We start from the raw sequence: 23,749 nt of genomic DNA on the forward strand, positions 1-23,749 counted from the left end.
CCCTGCGTGACGAATAGGAGGTGTGGCTTCAAGGGAAGGTGTAACATCCCAAAAGGGGTGTGGAATTACACATTATACAACACACCGTAATGCCCATTAAACATTTTAGCAAACTCTGTAATACCCATTACTCATAAGGCCACACACCGTGATGCCCGTCACACATTATGCCACACCATGATGCCCATCACACATTATAACACACACAATGATGCCCATTACATATGACACAGAAGTTCCGCTTACCTACATGGTCATTGCTAGGGGGCTTTTGCTTGTTGCCAAGGGGGAGGGAAATTGCTTGTTGCCAAGGGGGAGGGAAACTGACACAATTTAAAGCAATGACAGCCTTGCAGAGAGCTGTGCGCTACCGGCTGTATAGTCAAACCAGGTCCGTCGCTATATTCAACTCCTGCAGGACTGCGAGCCAATAGGAGCTTGCGGTCCAGCGGGAGAGTTGAAAATAGCGTCGCTCCTGCAAAAGTGGGTGTGGCGTCATAAGCATTCCCGTGGCCTCAATGGGAATGTTGTATCCAGGGAAAGATTGACAGGGAAAAGATGTGGGTGATATATCGGTGGGAACTGGGATGGAGGCAATGACATGGGAAGGGGGTCACTAGGCAGGAGAAGGGGGAACACTGGGCTTAATTAGGGTGGACACTGTGACTGGCCTGGCTAGGGAGGGAGACTTGCTGAGGGGGCAGTTGGTTGGAGTAGGGCAGGGAGAATAACCTGGGCTGGTAGAGTGGGAGACACTGAGATGGGGGTCAGTGAGATAGTCAGGGGCACTAGGCGCATTACGTTGGCAGCAGTTACACTCAGGAGCTGGAAGGAGTGTCTTTGTCTCACAGTTTACCCTCAGCCCGGCAGTGAGAGAAGTGAGCAGCGCAGGGTCCTTCACACGGCGGTTCACACATGAACAGCGCGGCATCTCCTCTCCCTGCGGCTGAGTTTCTTCTATAACCGGAAGTTCCAGACTACAGCACCTGCGCAATCTGTCAGGCCCATGCGTGGTCACTATATGGGAAGATACAGCTTACTGGAGTTCCGGTTTCAAGGGAAAATCAGCAGCAGGGAGAGCAGACGCCATGGGCAGAGACACACTGTTTGTGTGTGACTGGCCGTGTGAAGGCCCCGGCAAGACTGCTCAGTGTGAGACACTTGAATCTGCCCCCTAAATCTGCCACTGACTATACAGCCAGGCAGCGCACAGCGCTCTCTGCCCAGCTGTCATTTCTTTGCGGTCTAATGCGTGTACCGGTGCTCCCCCAGACCACCCCTTAGATTTGCCTATGTAAGGAGGGGCTGGTAAATTAACTATATTGCCAGAGACTATGGTATACATAAAACCCTTTGTCATTAACATAAACATGGTATCTCCTGTTGGGCCTCAGTCCGAAGTGAGAGTAAAGCAAAAAAAAAAAGAACAAGTAACTGCTCCTTGATAACACATGTTGTAATGGAAGAGGTTCGAATACATTTGTCTTTGCTTGCATGGTAAACACTGGCTGCTCCTGCACAGCTTAGTTTTTACAGCGCTTTAGATATTTCTTTGGACAGACCATTCTCTTATCTAAATCTTGCGTTACATGTTACATCTACCTCTTCTGCATTGTAGCATGGTTTGTCCAGGTGCAGTGTTACTTGTTGTTCACATGTGCATGCTGAAAGAATGATGCTTCATTATGTGGCACCATCAGTCACACATATGGCTCCATCTGACCGTGGCCTTATACGTTTACAACTGTATGGGTGATTTTATTTCATTTTTTTTTTTCTAAAAACACCTTATTTTATATGGTAATAGACCATATGCAAAGCCTCCATCTTTTTTTGAACTTTGCTTAATTTCACTTCTCTACATACATTATTCACTCCCTACTCTGTTCTTACCTCTCATCATTCTTGTATGGTAGCACAAGGGTTCTGTAGTGCCTGAAAATACATAAATTAGCAAAAACAAAACTATTTTACAGTACAAGGCCATTTAGTACAAAAACATGGTAAATTTAGTTGCATTGGGGGGATAGGACACTGAAGTAGTTATTGGGATGGCAGAGACCTAGGGTTAGGTGCCATTGAACGGCATAAAAGAAAATATGTAATAGAATATATTTTATAGCATTTAGAGGGAAGGAGGGCACTCGCCACACCACGTTAAGTTCAGCAACGGTTTGTTCCATTCATAGTAAGTCGACGTTTCGGTTCATCATTGTCCCATCATGCCTTGTAGTTTCACAACAGCTGGAGGGCCATAGTTTTGACATGTCTAGTCTAGTGTGCGCTCACCACATCACTTATATATCTTTAACCATAATAAGTTACGTGTTGTAAGTGATGTGCTCTGTCGTCTGTACATGCAGAACGATGAAGGTTATAGCTAGCAAGAGCCATACTGCGAAATGCAGCATGCCTGTCCCCTTGCTATTGCATAACGTATGCATTTGCTAATCCTCCTGTGCTGGGTACACATAGTCTAATGTATACCCAGCCTAAAGGTGGCCATACACCTACAGATTTATTGTCCAATCTGGCTGGTTGGAACAAAACCTTAGTAACTGATGAATGCAGGTGACAGTTGACCATTTGCTTGGAAATCCTGGAAAACTGACAACTGTCAATCAGATATTACCAGATTTTTGTTCCAACCAGTCTGACAATAAATCTGGAGGTGTATGGCCACCTTTTTAGTCTCTTGATTGCATGTCTTTGCCATGGTCATAGTGCTTCCTACAGAGCAGGAGACCTGAGTACTGTTCAGTGCACCAAAGCGAAATCAACTTTTATGTTCTCAGTTTATAAAGGCAAACCCTCACATGTAACAATCTTTAAATAGTAATTTTTTATGTTTTGTTTTTGCAGGCTAAATCGTGTATCTGTCACATGTGTGGTGCCCACTTGAACAGGCTCCACTCTTGCTTATACTGTGTGTTCTTTGGCTGTTTTACTAAGAAACATATTCACGAACACGCGAAGGTAAAGAGACATAATCTAGGTAAGTTATTCCAAATTCTCAGTTAAATAGGTAGCAAGTTGTGTAATTTTAGTGTATCTATTTTTTCCATTTAACCTCCAATGCAACAATTTGTGCTGAAATCAGTGAATTCTGAGGTTTGGTGCGTAGTTACACAAAATTGAGTCTCCTATTGAAAAAGTCACGTGAGCGTGACGAAACGCGTTTAGGAATCTTTCAGGAGAACCCGCGAGTGTGCTACCACTTGCAATACCGGCCTGAGAGAACAAGATCCAATTCTCACAACGGTAATTGCTCCCGAGGCCAGTGAGATTACCGTTGCTGCAGTGCACACTCACCTGCCTGCACCAAGTGAGGTGTTTCTCCAGCATCTTAAATCCATCAACTGAAGTGCCGAGAGACAGACATACAAACTTTCAGTGGAGGTTGGCTATTTGACAGCTGTTATACACCTGACCTCTTCAGCCTGCGTGACAGATACTGAGATCCTCCGGCGGCGCCTGGAAACTTGTCGGCTGGGACACGCTTAATCAACCAGGGGCGAGCGTGTCAATCCATCTGGGCTGCTATACAGTTGCCGCAGGGTGCACTGACCAGCTTGCCGAGGGAAGGCCAGGGAAGCGGCAGCCAATTCACCTCATTTGCAGAGCTGGAGAAAAACCGCACCTCTTCGCCTATACATATTCATTTACCGAGAATTGGGCCATCCACAAAGGAGCGCATCTCCCCCAAACATTGGGGAGCTTGGGTCAGGTGAGCTCACCTTAAAATGTTAGATATTCATTAATCTATACCATTCATTAATACCTGCAAGACCCAGCACAGCAGAAGTTTCAATAAAGGAAAAATACTTTCTTACATGGAATCACCATTTTAATATTAACTTTTGTTATAACTATATCTTTATTATTGTAATTGTTCCCAATAACCTAGTAAAGATTTTTTTATTTAATTTATGATTACTGCAACTATTTGATTCATGGGAAGTAGAATCGTCTAATATATTCTACGGTCCATAGCGCAATCTATTACCAATATCTACACAATTGATCCCCCATACAGAAGGGCTTTATAAATTGCTGCAGGGGACTGTAGAATTAAATCAAATTCTCTCCATTTAAAACACCAATCGCCTTACGTAGTTTTTTTTCTTTGTGCTTGTAGTTACACAGGCTGTATTTAGCACATTTCATCTTTTGCTCCGTATACCAATGGTTTTCGTTTTATGTAAAGTGTTACATTTTGAGTGTCCCTTATCTGAAATGCTCAGCACTAGAAGCATTTTGGATAACTGATTATTCCAAATTTTGGAGTTTCATACTCGCCTGGTAGCATCTTGCTTCAGGAGCGCTCCCGACTTCACAGGCGTCCACAGCGTGAGGCATCCATGTCCCAGTGATGCATTGCGCGTGTGTAGAGGTGACCCGCGCAATACATAATTGGGACCGGGAATGCTGAACAGCTTGGTGGGGAGTGTCACATGGGAACCCTTTTATCTGCCAGAGGATGTGTAAAGCTTCAAACGGGCACTGAAAACTCACCTATTCATCAAAGCGTACCCTTCTACTGCATAAACCAGCTGGTTCTCCGACCCCTTGCCTGTTTCCTGTTTACATCCTGCTATCTAACCACCACCCCCTCGCTTGCACCTCTTGTAATCTAACAGGGGAAGGACTGGCACTGACTCTTATTCTTATACAATCTATGAACCAACTATCAAATTTTATTTTTGGACTCTTGTCCTATTGCATCTTAATTTGTTGGTGGTGCTCCCATGAGTCATAATATAATACATTTATATACAAAGTAGGAACAGATGACTCTTTGTTGGGGCACAACTTAGTTTAAAAATGTTTTTTTATTAGTATTTGTTAAAAGTTTTTATTATAGGGGGACTCTCTGAACACCTTCCAACACTATTATAAGGGTGTAATAAATTCAAGACAGGGAAAGGAGAGATGTTAAATCTATATGTGACTCAGTAGGACAAATTGATAAAGAAACAATTTCATCAAATTGAAACTTTATCAAATAATATTTGTGTCAGCCGTGGTCAAAACATGTTCTCAATAAAGGGATATCATCCCATGAGGCATTATAATCGCCTGGCTGATTTTAATTTTTTTGTTTTTTTGCTTGCGTGACAAAAAAATAAATATGGTGTGTAATAATATAAGATTAAATAAAGTGTATAGTGAATGTGGAAAGAATCAAAAAGTATATATTAGTCTAAGACCATAAAATTATGGCGAAAATATGATTTTCTTAGTGACTGTCATGGGGGGTACCCATAGTGTATATTTCTGCGGTACTATAAGCGGTTCGGCTTATTACTCATATATCGTATTTACACTGAGCTTAAATTTGTTATTACTCATATATCACATCTATACTGAGCATAACTTCACAACCTGTATATACATGCGGGATGGACAGAATATAAATGAAGATATGAGATGCTCTCATTGGGCTCAACCATTTCTGCTTTTCTGCCGTGTGTCTCTAGGACAGTGAACGGACCGAATGAGAGAATGTTAAAGCTGAGGCCAAGATAGTGAGTGCACTTTAGAAGGAAGAAAAAAGTAGGGATCTGCTGTTGCTCACCAGTCTCATGTATCACCCCTGTTAGTAAGAACCAGCGCAAGGGGTCAAATGATGGCTGGGTTCAATGAGAGTCCCTTAGTAAGAGGCAAGTACAATCCTAATACAAGGGTACATCATTTCAACATTTCCTCATATATCAATCATAAACTTATGTTGTGCCTTCTATATACTCATTATACCGTTCTTCCCACAAAAAATCATACTCATTTAGCTCCCCATCAATCTGAGAATAGCTATACAAGTAAGGCTTAGGTGCCTTGCAAACAGATCAAAAAATGGAGAAAATCGATTCAACAACAGGTAAGTGGGAGAAGTAATCTCCCTGTGATACTCATCGTATTTCTGCTCAGTGTTCTATGCCCCAAATGGCAGCCTCCCCTCCGTGACAGTCACTCCTTCTGGACGCCCGTTTCGCCCCTGCTTGTTCACCAGGTGGTGAACAAGCAGGGGCGAAACGGGCGTCCAGAAGGAGTGACTGTCACGGAGGGGAGGCTGCCATTTGGGGCATAGAACACTGAGCAGAAATACGATGAGTATCACAGGGAGATTACTTCTCCCACTTACCTGTTGTTGAATCGATTTTCTCCATTTTTTGATCTGTTTGCAAGGCACCTAAGCCTTACTTGTATAGCTATTCTCAGATTGATGGGGAGCTAAATGAGTATGATTTTTTGTGGGAAGAACGGTATAATGAGTATATAGAAGGCACAACATAAGTTTATGATTGATATATGAGGAAATGTTGAAATGATGTACCCTTGTATTAGGATTGTACTTGCCTCTTACTAAGGGACTCTCATTGAACCCAGCCATCATTTGACCCCTTGCGCTGGTTCTTACTAACAGGGGTGATACATGAGACTGGAGAGCAACAGCAGATCCCTACTTTTTTCTTCCTTCTAAAGTGCACTCACTATCTTGGCCTCAGCTTTAACATTCTCTCATTCGGTCCGTTCACTGTCCTAGAGACACACGGCAGAAAAGCAGAAATGGTTGAGCCCAATGAGAGCATCTCATATCTTCATTTATATTCTGTCCATCCCGCATGTATATACAGGTTGTGAAGTTATGCTCAGTATAGATGTGATATATGAGTAATAACAAATTTAAGCTCAGTGTAAATACGATATATGAGTAATAAGCCGAACCGCTTATAGTACCGCAGAAATATACACTATGGGTACCCCCCATGACAGTCACTAAGAAAATCATATTTTCGCCATAATTTTATGGTCTTAGACTAATATATACTTTTTGATTCTTTCCACATTCACTATACACTTTATTTAATCTTATATTATTACACACCATATTTATTTTTTTGTCACGCAAGCAAAAAAACAAAAAAATTAAAATCAGCCAGGCGATTATAATGCCTCATGGGATGATATCCCTTTATTGAGAACATGTTTTGACCACGGCTGACACAAATATTATTTGATAAAGTTTCAATTTGATGAAATTGTTTCTTTATCAATTTGTCCTACTGAGTCACATATAGATTTAACATCTCTCCTTTCCCTGTCTTGAATTTATTACACCCTTATAATAGTGTTGGAAGGTGTTCAGAGAGTCCCCCTATAATAAAAACTTTTAACAAATACTAATAAAAAAACATTTTTAAACTAAGTTGTGCCCCAACAAAGAGAGTCATCTGTTCCTACTTTGTATATAAACCTCTTGTAATCTGTCTGTCTCCCCTTCCTACTAGATTGTAAGCTCCTCCGAGTAGGGCCCTCTTCCCTCCAGTTGTCAAAGCCCACTTCTCTTCACATTTCACTCACATCTCTCCTTTACTCCAACACTCAGTGCCCATCTTCGTCTGCATACTCCTCTCCATCATTGGCCTCAAGCCTCTAGTTGTATGTTGATTGAGTCCTCACTACTTACATTTAAGCTGTAATGTGTATTGAACTGTGGTGCTCTTTATTTGTACTGTATTTTTGTTATTTATTCAATGTTATGCCAAGTTTTGTCTCCCTGTATTGTTCCTTTGTACGGCGCTGCGAAACACTTGTGGCGCCTTATAAATAAAATTATAATAATAAAAGTGCTCAGTGGTCAGCAGGGCCAGCAGAAAAAAGTACATTATGGAAATTACGGTTTTCGAAATAATTCAGATAAACTGATATTCTGATAAGGGATGCTCAACCTGTATCTGCAAACTATTTTGACTATAATATTCTGGTATGATCGCTTTGCATGTTTCTATAATGGTATACAGTCACATATTTGAATATGTATGCAATGCCACATGGTGAGCAGGGTCTATTGCTCCCAGTCACAGCTAATGGGTCAGTATTCAACTGAATTCCACCTCACTGGGTTTTTTCATTCAGGTGGAAATGGCAAGGGTCGCTGCTATATGCAGCGGGTTTGCTGCAATAGCGGCAACGCTCACCATTGGGTGGAAATCCTCTGTCCTCTGATGGCATGTATTCCCCAGGAACATAGAATAGGGCGAGCGGCTGGCTAAGGGGGTTAGGGGCTTCTTTTGGGCGATCCTTGTGTCGGCCTGTTCAATGTCAATATTATCACTGTCTATACTATCCTTTTGTTGTAACTTTCATTAATGGCATGCAGCAGAAATAATCATTTGTGGCTTAATCATTTTTCCCTATTTTGGGCTTACTGCAATTAAAGGGATTGTGTAATACTGGAACGTAATGTATATGTTGACTCTCTATTATACCCTAGGTTTTTTGTAACTTTACCAATATGTCCCCTCTGCACCAACCTAGTCTCTTATTAAATACGTTGAATTGCCTGCCAATTTGCATACAATCACACTGCAGGAACAGAGATTAATTTGAAGCTCACAAATCTAATTTTTGACCACTCCACTCATTGAGTTTACAGGCTACAAATCGACTGCACGCTGCTAAAGAAATGGTTATGGACATTGTTAGTTGATATTTTACAATGCTTAAAGATAGATTTAATTTCAATATTTTATAACCAATAAAACATATTTTTTACTTTCTCCAATAATATTGTTCTATTGTGTTTTTTTTCTTTTCTTCCCAGCCATAGATTTGTTATATGGGGGTATATACTGCTTTATGTGTCAAGATTATATATATGACAAAGACATGGAGCAAGTTGCCAAAGAAGAACAAAGAAAAGCATGGAAATTGCAAGGTATTTTATTTGTGTCTATCGTTTGGTAATGGGATATAACTGCTATGATTTCCTAAACTGTTCATGTATATTTTGTACTGGTACAAATCGCGCAAAGGTATTTTGTTAGACTTTCCATATCGCCACAGTTTCTGCACTAAAACTGTCTGCTGTGATATTTTATCCAATGGTGATATGTTGGTGCTCTGCCTTTTTATATAACTTGTTTTGCTGGGAAGGGCACTTATTTTTTTTTTTTTTGTAGGTTTAATTAGCATTGACATGTTATGTTTCCGTCACTAAATTGTCCCTTCCATACACAAGTATATCTTGCAGTGTATTTGTGTGTAAAGGAGACTTAAATCTAGGTTTTCATAAATGCTGTTTGCATGTTGAAAGCTGGACGCAGTAATACGTGCGCTCACTCTCTGCATCTTCGGTTACCGGGTGGCGTTTAGGGAACGAGATTGAGATTTGGTGTGCCTATATTTTCTTTTTATTGTGTTACTAGGTGAACACAAACCATGGTTACTAGTTCAGTGCTCTAAATTGATTACTTCTGCCTTTGTGACCTATATGATGATGTCTGACAGCAGCTAATATCCTCAAACTGCACTCACAAACCTGTAAAATTGAAGGAATAGGCGGATGCAGCATATAGCATAGTCAGCATATACAGGTGCTTGGAGGATACTATTTGATGTCGGCTAGTGTAACTACATTAAGATCTTTGCCTCTTAACAAACAGATGGCAACAGCAGGTGGATGATGTACTTTGACCCAGTGCACCTTCTAAATTCAGACGCTTCAGTTTTCCTGCCTATAAAGACTGATGCAGCCTGTCTGTCACAGGGAATCTCTGATGTTCACCAGACAAGTATGATTAAAAAGCATTATCCTGGATCTATTCTTTTGGACCTGCAAAAGGAACCAGCTACATTACCGGATGGGATCAAATATTTAAACGCCATGCCCGATGGTGTACCTTGCCTCCACTGTGTAAACTCCAACAGTAGAACACAATTATTTGCATCTCCTTAAAGGCATTTGAGGGATGTAAGATGGAAAGGATTACTGGTTATAACAGTTTCTGGAAGAGTAATGCTTAATTATTTTTTTTTATTTTTTTTATATATCTTAATCTAATAAAGTTCATATTTGGCATAGAAGTGTCATTTTATTTATGATTCACCCTCAGAAACACCTGTTGTATGAGTTTGTGAATCCCAGTAACGTTTCTGGCTTTTTACTCTCCTCAGCATGGTTTAGATAAAAGGGCAGCTTGCAGTGATATTACAGCACTGTGTGTAGTAACGGTACATGCAAACATGCATTCAATAACCGTATAGGTACATGCCTGGTGATCAGCATTCTGCCTGGAACCTTTGCTAAGGAATGTTGCTCAAGTCTTGCGTTAATATTTTTGAATATGCCTTATACCTTCCTGTGTTTATTCTGAGACTTGCACCTCACTATTCATGTTAAAGCAGAGGTAGGTGGAAGTTTGTGTTCAAGTAAGGTTGTGTGTGTGGTGGTGTCTTTTTTTTTTTTTTGAGAATTCTTTTGTATATCTTTGTTTTGGCATAACAAGATGTACACTTGTTAGTTTTTGAAGATGGTCATGGACTGTTGTAGAAAGGAATATCTCCTCCCAAAATTTGATATTTACATTTTGGGTGGGTTTCCAATGCAAGTACAGAATATTTTACTTGGTTGAGCAGTTTACCCACTACAGCAGGTCCGCTAAATCAGACAGGCTCTCCTGCTGATTTTGGTAGTAATATTGTTTTAATAGAAATAACCCAAACAGGTATCCTGAAATGTAGTAAATAGGTTGACAGTCAATAGGTCTATTGGTCGACTAGTGCCAACCTATTCATGTGACATGTTGACCTTTTTTCAGTGTCTACCTAGACCATGTCAACCTTTTTCATGTGTTGACCTGTTGGCCAATAGTGATCGTGCTAGACACTGTCAACCTAATAATCAACCACTAAAGGTTGACACATGAAATGCGTTGACGTGCCTAAAGTCGACATGGATGGAAGGTAAACGTGGGCTTTTCCCTCTTCTTTTTTTTGAGCCAACATGCCAACATGTTTCACTAAGGCATGGCGAAAGAATGGAATAAGGAATACCCGAAGCATGGCGAAAGCAGCGGTGCACCATGTCAACGTTCAGGACAAAAAAGTGAATAACTCGCTCACCTTTTGATTGTCGACCAAATGCTTGTCGACCCTCCATCCATGTGGACCTATTTTCAGGTGTCGACATTCAGTGGTCCAATGACCCATACCCACAGTGTGAATGTTATCTTTGCATAGGAGTCTCCACAAAGTAACCAGAGAAAATGTCCATCTAGTATTTTGCTTGATGTCGGAAACTGCTCCATCTTTGTACAGGCGTCCACCTGATGGAACCTGCACAAGTGATGCTGTACATTTATCCCCATTCTTTCATAATAAAGCTGTGCTTGCAAATATAAGCAGTCAAGCAAGGCGTTGGAATATCTGCGCCATAGCTCTGACATGTTGATAAGATGTTGTGCCCTGCACACCAGAAATTGCTCTAGTAGGGTGGACTTTTTCAGCTGACCTCCAAGGTTGCATGACCTAGATAGTTAGTTAGTATTGCTGTCCAGCCCTAAGAGAAAATTGAAATTGGATTATGGGCGAAGGGTGTGGATTGCTTTTGTCGCCGTGTAAACATTGCAGCCCAATTCACCCAGGTAGCAAATGCGTGCTACCCTGTCAATGAAAAGTGTAACCGTATTGGGCAAATTTGCTGGGTGAATCAGTTCAGCACTAGATTAATCCACCTATAGGGGTGTATTCAATGCTCTGACAGCAAGCTATGACGCAGAGCAGTGACGATAGCTCGCCGACAGAGTATTTAACTGCCTCCCCTTCACTCGCCATTTCCTCCTCGCTGGTTCCTTTCAGTAAGGTAGAAACGGCGAGTGTGGCCATCAAAATGACGGGGCTCGCAGCGGACAGTGGCGAACCTCTCCATCCGTGATGGCAAGGTTTCCAGCAAATCATTGAATACAGTGAGGGGGTTAGACAGCTAGGGTGGCTTTTCCTCTATGAAAATAAGCCATCTTCACCGTACAAACCCCTCACCGCCGCATTGAATACACTTCCTAGTGTTGCTGTCTCTAAGAATAAGACAGTGTTTAAGTAATCTTTTACTGTTAATAATGGGGCACACGTAAATAGAAAAAAAAATAACATGGCAAAATAAGCAGAATAATGCACAACACTCACACAATCAAAATGGAATAGAAGGGCAATCTGTAATTTTGCAGCCTGGTCAGGGGTCCTCAAGCTATTTTGCTCTGGGACCATCAGACAATAAAAATAATTACAGGACCTCAGCAAGTTACTACAGAAGGTCATCACATCACATGTGTAGACAGCACATGCATGGCAGCATTGTGGAGGCACAAAATATGAGGAGTCTAAAAAACAGACTTTTCAGACTCCTTGAATCACCCACTGAGATTAGAAAAGTCATCAATGTGATGGTCAGCAACATGGAGTCGCGACCCCATGCTGAGATAGTCAAGACCCACAGTTTGAGAACCGCTGCTCTAGGTGCTTAGATGAAATCATGGCAAGAATATACCTTTACCAATGTGTGGTATAGATGCACTGTTCATAAAATGTTACATGAGTTATCATTTCATGAAAAAGTGGTTATCTTAGGTTCTTACATTTGATTTCATTACAAACCCTCTTTCTTTCACAGTAAAATTGTGACTAATTCCTGTTAGCCTATAGGTTCTGGGTTAACACGCTTGCAGCATGAGAGTACTGCAGTACATGCAGATTTCTGTTTGAGCCTCCCTTAGAAATCTGTTAAGTGCTGGTTTTGGCCTGTAATTGACTAGCCCCAGGCAACCAACTACCATGGCTAAAAGAGCCAGGCTTTAAATGATAGAACTACTTTTATATGAATATTGCATATTTTCTTAATATCACGGCTGTCTTTTAGAGAATTAGCCCGTGGGGATGTAGACAGTCTGGAATGTGTGTTCATACTGTATAACACCAGTACACACTTCTATTTCATAGCTAACCAACCTCTCTGGTGACAAAATGTTGATGTTTAGAACTTTCTGAACATGGTCACATTAATATTACACACTAATTAATGACCCCCTTTTGTATTGGTTTTAAGATCTAGTCCTGGTAATGTGTAGGACAATTTCCAGGGGAATCGGTATAAAATACTGATGGTCAAAATCCCGATGGTCATAATACCGACAGCTATTGACTGACGCTCAAAATACTGACCTATAGAATGTAGACAGGTGAAAGTCTACATGACTTTCAGTCGACATGGGTTTTCTCACTGTTTTTTGACCCGAATGTCGACATGGACACAGTTGGAAGTCAACCGCAGCCCCTCGCTTCGCTCGCAATGCTTCGGGCACGGTGCATCATTGCGCTCTGCACACTATTTTATTCTCCCGACATGCCCTAGTGGATGGTAGGGCATGAAATACCGCCTGTCGGCACATGTGGGGGTCAAAAAAACTGAAAAAAAACCATGTCGACCGAAAGTCATGTAGACTTTTTTCACATTTGAAAAACGATATAATATTTATCAGAAATTCAGGCATACTTCAAGAAGGTGGGTGTAGATTCTTGCATAAACAATGATTGGTTTATGTATATGCTGGTGTTGCTCCCTAGAGTGCAATTTTATATAAAACTTTTTTTTTTTTTTTTTGATGACCGTAGTAAATGTCCAAGCATAAAACCTGTCTGGTGAAAATAAACACATTTTCCAGCCTAATGAACGAATAAACCGGTCCATCTGGTGTAAGACAAATTACCCACAAAATAATTTCTTCCATGTAAAAACAAGCTATTAGTGAGATTTTTGCTCAATAGTCATGCCACTGTATAAGTCATTGGTACGACCTCATCTAGAGTACTGTGTTCAGTTCTGGAGGCCATATCTCCAGAAGGATATACATACATTAGAGACTGTACAAAGAAGGGCAACTAAAATGGTGTATGGCCTACATCACAAAACATACCAGGAAAGACTAAAAGATCTTAATATGTATAGTTTAGAGCAGAGAAGGGAAAGGGGGGACATGATAGAAACTTTCAAATATATTAATGGTTTTAACAAGGTACAAGTGGGAGACATTCTTCACAGGAAGAGTAACAACAGAACACAAGGACATGCACTGAAACTATAGGGAGGAAGCTTCAGGGGAAATTTGAGGGAAAAATGATTTGATCATTTTGTGAATGATCACAGAAAGGGTAGTAGATAAGTGGAATAGCCTCCAATCAGAGGTGGTAGAGGCAAATACAGGGTACTTGTGTATTATTACGGTGCCCCCAATTTCCATCGTAGGGCATTGTACGATGAAAAATCGCATGCGATGCGACGCGATTTTACCCGATTTTTTTAATTTCTAATGAGATTAAAAATTGTACAAGCACCCATCACCTATACCCACCCTCATGGCTCATGAGTATGCAAAATGCCCCCCCATTGTTAACGTCACCCCACTATCAACGTCACCCCACTATCAACGCCAACCTGAAGCGTGGCGAGTGCAGCGGTACGTGTCCTACGACCTTTTCATACCCCCACTATCCACGTCGGCGTGGAGTTGATTTTATAAAGTGTGGCGAGCCACCGAGCCCGAAGCGTGGCGAGCGGACGCGCATAACTTCACAGGTATCCGCGGCCCCTCGCGGGGCTCGCTGCGCTCGCCACACTTTATTAAGTTAACTCCATGCCTACGTGGATAGTGAGGGTATGAAAAGGTCGTAGGACGCGTACCACTGCCCCTCGCAGGCTCGCTGTGTTCGCCACGCTTCGGGTTGGCGTTGATAGTGGGGTGGCGTTAACAATGGGGGGGCATTTCACATCCTCATAACCCATGAGGGTAGGTATACAATTAAAAATCGGGTGTGGGAGGCCCATTTAACATGGAAATCGATGGAAAATCGCGTTCATCGCATGCCATTATAATGGCATGCAATGCGATGCGAAATTAAAATTGTATACACAGCCCTGGGAAAAGGCTGAAATCGGGTCCATCGCATGCCATCGCATACCTTAATTAGTGGCATGCGATGCGACGGGCGCTGTGATAATACACAAGTACCAAATACAGTAGAGCAATTAACACATGCTTGGGCTAGGCAGATTGATATCCTTACAAAAAAATAAGTATCAAATATGGTTTGAGGTAACATGTTTAAAAAAGGGGCAGAACTAGATGGGCCAAGTGGTTCTTATCTGCTGTCAAATTCTATGTTTCTATGTATCGGGCCATCCAGTTATAGCCCCTTTTTTGGGGGGATGAAAATAAAAATTTTCGCTCTTAAGCCCCGTACACACGGGGGAGATATATTGCTGACCAATATATTGCTCAGTTTCTCCTTTACATCAGCGACCAGAGATGGTCGCTGATGAAAGGGAACCTCTGCCGGCGGTGCCGCAGAGGTAATCAGCTGGTCGCAGGAGCGATTAGAACGGGGATGAAAACGGGAGCACGCACAAGGCGATTTATCGCCGGGGCACAGTCCCATCACTGGCAATATGGTTGCCAGCGACCATATTTCCAGCGATTTCAGCCCCTATTGCCCCCGTGTGTACACAGCTTAAGGGCTGGTTATTGGGGACATAAGCCATGATTACTGTTGGGACCAATTGGATAGCACTGTGACAGTAAACTAGCCATGGTAAATTACAACAGCTAATTGGATATCCCCTTTTGTTGTTTGGAAAAGCTGAATTGTACATATTTGTTACATATTTTGCCTCTGATACGATCAAAATGTTGAAGACTTATTTTGATTTATATTAACCTATACTCCGAAACACGTTTTTATCTCCTCCTTATTGCCCCCCCCCCCCCCCCTCATTCTACAACTCTACTTTAAGCTTTGTGCCTATTTCTAATAATAGAGGAGGGTTTCAATTAGCCTCAGTAATTTTACTGTGGACTAATTAATACCCCGGTGCTATACAAAGATACCTGATAAATAGACAGTTTTCACGAGGCCAGAAGCGAACAAAAACACACCGTTTCTTTTACCTTTTTGGATTCCATGTGTTTTCGACCAAAACCCAACTGCCAAGTCTGCTAGTGATTTCCTGTGGACGATCGTCTAGTCTCCAAACATTCAAGCGTTCCCCTGAAAAATCCCCTCTTTAGGCAAGCTTATCAAATTTCAAAACCACCCACATAACCTTTATAAACCTTTCCTATCCAATTTAATCTCCACTGTACAATACAAACCTATCCCTCACCTTCCCATTCTCCTGAATTACATTGCTGGGGCACCATGTCATACAGCCAACCAAGAACCTTTGCATTCTGGTGGACCATTTTGCAATAAATAACTGATCACACCCTTCTTTGTGTATAAATACCTATAGACCAGTCCTCCAGACCCCCACACAGTTAACATTTTCTAGGTCACCCAGCATGTGCACAGGTGCACTCATTACTCACTGACACATTTTAAAAGATCCACAGGTGGAGCTTTTTATTTTACTTGTGATTCTGTGTATAGACATGGAAAACGTGGACTGTGGGGGGGGGGTCCTGTGGACCGAGGTTGAGAAACACGGCTATAGACTATAAGCTTGCAAGCAGGTCCTTTTAATGAAAGTTACTTTTATTTTGTGACAACAAGAAAGATCCTCCACAGCAGACTGTTCCTGTTTTTAATATAAAATTTTGTGAATTATGATAAAAGGCATGTTTTTAATGCTGTAAATTGCATTTATGTCATACCTTGATCTGCGGTTTGTGACATTTAAAGCAATAGTGCCAACAACAGAAAATACCATTTGAAGTGTCCATGTATACTTTACATTTCACAAAAACAGCCTGGGCTTCCCAGCAGCCCAGGCTCCCTATAATCTGACTCCAGTATCAGGTCAACAATTTTTCTGTTTAGAGACTAAGAGCAGGCATGTTTGGTGCCCAAAATGAGAGAAATGGTTCCTTACCCATAGCATTCGTCCTTATCCTTTATATGGTTGCACTATTGTTCCACAGCACATAACAAAGAACATTAAACCTATTAGCAAGATAAGAAAACACTGACTTACAGACAATGTAGGGCATTCTGCATTAGTGGTTCTAACATTCAATTAAGTAAAATGTGTGGCAGAAACCATCAGTTAGGGAAAGTTGTAGGGAAGGTGGAGTAGATGATGGTATGTGTAAGTGGAAAAAAAAATCACAGGGAAGAGGGTGCTGCTTGTAATATATTACACTATATTACACTACAGTTAACTAACCAACCTATCTCTCAGTCATAACCCTGGGGAAACCCACTCTCTCATTCCCTTTCCTCTGTTGACTAACATGAAGGGTGAAAAGCAGAAGTGAATTATCCCCACATAGGGCGGACACTATTTTTCCCTTATCTTTTAAGATCCAAGTGCTAATTGATAACAAACGTGCACACAGAGACGGTAAAGAAAAATTGATGACCGATGATTTAACCACACAAACACCCGATTTCTGGTGATAAGTGGCTGATATATGATGGTCATTTTTTATAAAGACAGCAAATTATGGATTGCTGAAATGTGCCGAAATATTTCGCAATAAGTGAGATAATTATTAAATAAAAGGTGGTCTTAATTTTAATAAATTATAAATAAAAGTTATGTATTAAGAATAGTTATATAACATACATTCCTTTAGGACATAAGGGTGCCCCCAAATAGAGTTTTCTTTTCTCTTGGTTCTCTCTTGAACCTATCAGTCATACATGACCTGTCCAAAACTCGGGGTGCACCACTGACTGTCACCAAAAAAACCCAAGGGACATGCTCCAAGGGCTGTGGTGACTAATTGGAGATTACAAACTCCATCAGTCAGTAGTCCTAAAGGATACAGATTAATAACCACAAATTATAGAACTAATCCAATAAAGTACTTAAGAGACTGGTGCGATCCCCATCCCCCTGTCCCCTTCCCCTTTTGTATACAATATATTACATTTTAAAGTGTAGGGCAAACTCACCGCGGTAAGAAAAATGGGATAGATGGGGCGGTTGCTTCGGTTGCTTAGTATGAGTGCTGGATGGCTTTGCCAAAGGGAGGCTTGAAAGCCCATTTGAAGTGTTGTGGAGGGAGTGGGAAAGAATTCCAGAGGCGGGAGCACCATTGCAAATCTTGGAGGCAGGAGTGGGAAGAAGTAATCAGTTGGCAGAAGATTTGGCATTAATTTACGATGTGAAGGGAGAGATGTGCATGGGAGGCTTGATACATTTCTGAAGGGGAGCCAGTGTATGGATTATAGTAGAGGCAGATATAGTACTTTTGGAAAGGAGTATTGGCCGGACATACAGTGGGGCAAAAAAATATTTGTACAGCCACCGATTTGTGCAAGCTGACCCACTTAAAATACAGGTTTACACACACTAGCAGGTGTTTTGGCCCACTGTTCCATGCAGATCTTCTCTAGATCTGTCATGTTTTGGGGCTGTCGCCAGGCAACAAGGACTTTCAACTTCATCCACAGATTTTGAATTGGATTGAGGTCCGGAGACTGGCTAGGTCACTCCAGATCCTTGAAATGCTTTTTATGGAGCCACTCCTTAGTTGCTCAGATGGTGTGTTTGGGGGTCATTGTCATGCTGGAAGAACCAGTCATGTTCCATATTCAATGCTCTTACTGAGGGCAGGAGGTTTTTGGACAATCTCACGATATGTGACCCAATTCATTCTCTTCTTAATACGGATCAGTCGTCCTGTCCCACTTACAGAAAAGCAGCCCCAAAGCATAATGTTTCCACCCCCATGCTTCACAGTGGGTATCATGCTTTTGGGCTGCCACTTATCATCCTTCTCCCACCAAACACAGTGCGTTGAGTTGACACCAAAAAGTTGATTCCTTACCATTCTCAAGATCATTGATACCCCATGAGGTGAGATCTTGGATGGAGCCCCAGGTTGGGGGAGATTGCCAATGATCTTGTATTTCTCTACCGTCCAATGGGATACTGGGTTGTATACTATGGGGTAGAGATCCTCCGCAGGAGAGACAGGCACATTAAAGCTTTTAGTGTGGGTGCACTGGCTCCTCCTCTCTACCCTCCCTCCACTAGTCAGTTTTAGAAAAATGTGCCTCAGGAGAGGCAGTGCTTCTGGATGCTCCAGAGTTTTCTTCAAAGTTTTATTTAGTTTATTATTTTGGGGCGCTGCTTTGACCAGGCAGCTGTCCTACTTCGAGGGTGTCAGGGGAAGGGTCAGGCCACGACCTCTTAAGGTCAGAGACGACCCTGCTGCAGGACAATCTGTCCTGAGTTGGGGCCTGTCACCGCACAGCATTGCGCTGTAGCGAGCAGGCCCCCCAGCTGCCGCACACCCCCTGACTGGTCCGAAGACGTCTGTGGTGAGTACAGGTTGGGGGTCCCACAAGGGGACACCCCAACTGCTCCGTGCGGCAAGATGGCGGCGGGAGTAGCGGCGGCCCTCTCGCAGGGACCGCGCGAAACCCCCTCATCAGACTGGCATAGGGTAATGCCGCTGGACCACCAGGGATGCCCAGCAGGTTTTTATAACATTTTATGTGGAAAACGATGCATTTTATGTGAAAAACTATGCATATGCCAGTATAAATATACTGGAAGCGCCAGCTCCGTGCAAAGGGGGCGGGGCTTCACTCAGAGCGGGACCAGGCTCTGCTGGGCGCGCTCTGTCTCTGCTGCCTGCTTCTTCACGCTTCCAGAGGTCGCCATTACAGCACCTCAGCGGCGTGGTTGGATGTGATCCTTGCAGCAGCAGCAGAGACAGCAAGTTTAACAGCGCAGCAGCGTTGCTTAGCTCTGTTATTACACTGTGTTGATATATATCACTGTGTGTTTTGTGCTACCAGCTCACTACAATCCGTGAGTTAAGGTTTTGGGTGTACTGGTCCCCTCAATATTGCTCTGAGTCTCCCCACTGGCTAGTTAACCACTTGTCCACATACATAGTCTTTAAACAAGGCTGCATTACACTTATACTGTGATAGATTACAGTACATCAGTTTGAGTGTTGATGTGTGTGCGTGGGTACGCTGCTGGGGGTGTCCTGTTGCTTCATCATGGTGAAAAAGGTTTATACCAGCTTCACAGTCACAGGTCACCTGTGAGCCGTGTATGCTTCCACAACCCAGTGGAGTGACCTCTCAGGTCAGTGGGGTGCCCCCACAACTTGTGGATGGGTCTCAGGCTGATAGTCAAGAGCCTGCCTGGGCCAGCAGCATAAAAACGCTGATGGACTCTGCTGCTTCCCAGCTCTCTGCCAATACACAGACAGACGCAGAGGGTACAAAGGGAGTTAGCCATGTTGTCTGCCAGGGTTCATACCCTCACCCCTCCCCCTGCTCAGCCTCCTAAGCGGCCTGCTACTGCAATGGCCCCTGATTCTGACGATGATGATGATGACATCCTTGATGAGGGAGAGGAGCAGAATGAACAAGAGATTGTTCAGGAGCAGTCTTTGGCTCATGGCTCTGAGCCTCTGATTAAGGCCATTAGGGAGGTGTTAGAGCTTCCTATGGAGGAATCCTCTGAGGGAGACTCCTTCTTCATGACCCAAGCCGGTGTACTTCCCAGAACAGGCTGAGTTAGAAAGTGCTTTTAAGAGTGCTTGGCAGAACCCCGAAAAGAGATTCCAGCTTTCAAAGCGCTTCACTAATGCATATACTTTTGATCCTGCTGGTAGGAAGAAAGGGAGGAACCGCCAGCGGTGGATTCCTCTGTCTCACGCCTTTCCAAGAAGGTGCTGTTACCAGTCCCTGGGGTGTCCACACTCAAGGATGGTGCAGATAGGAGACTTGAGGCAATGCTAAACTCTATGTTTGCGGCCAGCGGGGCTTCACAACGCCCGGTACTGGCAAGTTACTGGATGGCTAAGGCCATTTATACTTGGTCCACGCAGATCCAAGAGGGTTTGTTGGGGGACATGTCCGTGGCTCAGATTGGGGAAAACCTGCGCCACATTCAGGATACCGCACGGATATTGTGCGAAGCGCAAAAGGAATTGGGCGCTATAAATGCGCGGAATTCTGCTATGGCTGTGTCGGCTAGGCGGGCTCGGTGGTTGCGCCAGTGGGTGGCTGATGTGGGTTCCAAGAAGAGTGTGGAAAGCATACCCTTCACCGGGGAAAGGCTCTTTGGCAGTGGGCTGGATGATTGGATTTCTAAGGCTACAGCAGGGAAATCCACCTTCCTCCCATCAGCCCCCACGGCAGCAAAACGCCTTTTTCACTGGACCCTCCCAGTAGTCCTTTCGCGGGTCCAAGTTCCGCCCTAAGGCCAGAGGCGCCTCTAACGCTAGCAGAGGCAGAGGGAAGTTCAGAAAGCACAACACCTCAGGCCATCAGGACCGTTCCACCGCCCCTGCTGCCTCCAGGCCAGCAGCATGACCGGGTACACCCACCACGAGACTATCTCGAGGTGGGGGCACGTCTGTCGCACTTCAGCAAGCAGTGGGACGCCTCCTGCCTAGACTCCTGGGCCAGGAATCTAATTTCAGCAGGCTACAGGCTGGAGTTTGCCGGTCCTCCTCCTCGAAGATACTTCAAGTCGGCCCTTCCAGCCTCATTGGAGGATCAGGCGCTCCTTCAGGGGGCCATTCAAAAGCTCCTCTTGTCCGAGGTAATAATACCCGTACCAAGACAGGAACAAGGTCAGGGTTATTACTCAAATCTGTTCCTTGTCCCCAAACCAGATGGTTCAGTAAGGCCCATTTTGAATTTAAAGTCTCTGAACCCCTCTCTGCAGGTGTTCAAATTCAAAATGGAGTCCCTCAGGTCGGTGATTGCCTCCCTGGAAAGAGGGCTGCTGTGGACGTCAATGACGCCTATCTACACGTCCCAATTTGGCCTCCCCATCAAGTCTTCCTAAGATTTTCTGTGGGAAACAGCCATTACCAGTTCCAGGCGCTACCTTTCGGGCTGTCAACTGCCCCGCGCGTCTTTACCAAGCTCATGGCAGAGATGATGTTCCTTCTCAGGCTCTGGAGGGTAAATGTCATACCCTACCTGGACGACCTGTTGATCAAGGCAGGTTCGGAGGAGGCCCTGAGAAGTGCGTTAGCTCTGACGATGCAGGTGCTGAGGGAACACGGCTGGATTTTAAATATACCAAAATCCTCGTTGATCCCGAGCCGGAAGATGGTATTCCTGGGAATGACTCTGGACACGGAGGAGCAGAAGGTGTTCCTGCCGCCCGAGAAGGCTTCAGCCTTGCAGGACTTGGTAAGAGAGGTTCTATCAAGTCCTTGGGTCTCAGTGCACCTGTGCCTGAGGCTCTTGGGCAAGATGGTTGCTTCCTTCGAAGCCATCCAGTATGCCAGGTTCCACTCCAGGATTTTTCAGCTGGACATTCTCACAAAGTGGTCGGGATCCCCTCAGCAGATGCACAGAAGGATCTGCCTGTCTGCACAGACCCGAATCTCCCTTCAGTGGTGGCTAGATTCGCAGAACCTATTGGCGGGTCGCTGCTTCCAGATACAGGACTGGGTCCTGATCACCACGGACGCCAGCCTCGGGGTTGGGGAGCCGTGATACAGGGAGTTCGCCTGCAAGGCCGTTGGTCTCCGATGGAAGCCAGGTTGCACATAAACAACCTGGAACTGAGGGCTGTTCAATATGCCCTCCTACAGGCGGAGCCTATGCTGCAGGGCGGTACAGGTCCAGTCGTACAATGCAACTACGGTTGCTTACATCAACCGCCAAGGAGGGACAAGGAGCATGCCCTGTATGAGAGAAACCAACAGGATATTCTCCTGGGCAGAACGCCATGTAAAGGCCCTGTCGGCAATATTTATTCCAGGAGTCGACAACTGGAAGGCGGACTTCCTCAGTCGTCACATTCTCCACCCCGGAGAGTGGGGACTCCACCCTCAGGTGTTCCAGGACCTCGTAGATCTTTGGGGGCTCCCTCAGATCGACCTGATGGCCTCTCGGTCGAACCACAAGCTGGACAGGTACGGTGCCCGGACCAGGGACCGAGGAGCAGCAGCAGTGGTTGCCCTGACTTGGACATGGGACTTCCAGTTGGTGTACCTATTCCCACCGCTACCCTTGCTGGCAAGGGTGCTAAAAAGGGTTCAGCACCAGAAAGTAGAAGCCATTCTAGTGGCTCCAGACTGGCCTCGAAGGGCCTGGTACGGGGACATTCAGGCCATGCTGGTAGAGGACCCGTGGCGTCTTCCTCAAAGAGAAGATTTTCTCCTTCAGGGACCGTTTGTCTTCCAGGACTTACCGCGGCTGCGTTTGACAGCCTGGAGGTTGAGCGGCAGATATTAGGCCTTAAGGGCCTGCATCCCTCTGTTATCACAACCATGACGCGTGCCAGGAAACCAGTCACGGCTTTTCACTACCATGGAATCTGGAAGAAGTATATAGCCTGGTGTGAAAGAAATGCCTTGCCGCCAGCGGTATTTCGTCTTAACAATTTGTTAAGATTCTTTCAAGCAGGTTTGGATTGGGGCCTTCGGTTGGGATCCTTGAAAGTTCTGATCTCGGCTCTGTCAGTATTCTTTCAGAAGAAACTGGCGCGGTTGCCGGAGGTCCACACCTTCCTGCAGGGGGTGCTGAGGATTCAGCCTCCTTTTGTGCCACCTACCGCGCCTTGGGACTTGGATATGGTCCTCACCTTTCTCAAGTCTGCCGGGTTTGTTCCCTTGGAACAGGTGAAATTAAAACACCTTACTTGGAAGACTGTTGTCCTTTTGGCCCTTGCCTCAGCCAGGCGTGTGTCTGAGCTTAGGGCATTGTCCTGTCAGAGTCCTTACCTAGTGTTCCACGAGGATAAGGCTGAACTCAGGACCAGGCCGCAGTTCCTGCCAAAGGTTGTGTCCGCCTTCCACTTGAACCAACCCATTGTGGTTCCTTCCAGCGCGGTACATCCTGATATTCCACTTTCCTTGGATGTGGTGCATACTCTTAAGGCGTATGTAAAACGCACGGCTAGACTTCGCAAGTCGGATAGCCTGTTTGTTTTGAAGGATGCGCAAAAGAAGGGTTCTCCTGCGTCTACCAGGACCAT

The 23,749-nt window shown here is 44.1% G+C and overlaps 1 protein-coding gene across 11 annotated transcripts in view; it reads left to right on the plus strand.

The window, feature by feature from the left end:
* Nucleotides 1–23,749, plus strand: part of LOC146020380 (ubiquitin carboxyl-terminal hydrolase 22-A) — an 83,275-nt gene that overhangs the window by 13,740 nt on the left and 45,786 nt on the right. For all 11 annotated transcript variants that reach the window (XM_083153459.1, XM_083153463.1, XM_083153460.1 and 8 more), the window contains 2 exons: nucleotides 2,863–2,995; nucleotides 8,606–8,719. In XM_083153459.1, coding sequence (XP_083009585.1) covers nucleotides 2,863–2,995; nucleotides 8,606–8,719 — 247 coding nt within the window. The remainder of the gene's footprint in view (nucleotides 1–2,862; nucleotides 2,996–8,605; nucleotides 8,720–23,749) is intronic.

The sequence above is a fragment of the Crinia signifera genome, chromosome 7 (assembly GCF_055691185.1).
Source record: "Crinia signifera chromosome 7, ASM5569118v1, whole genome shotgun sequence".
NCBI classification, from domain to species: domain Eukaryota; kingdom Metazoa; phylum Chordata; class Amphibia; order Anura; family Myobatrachidae; genus Crinia; species Crinia signifera.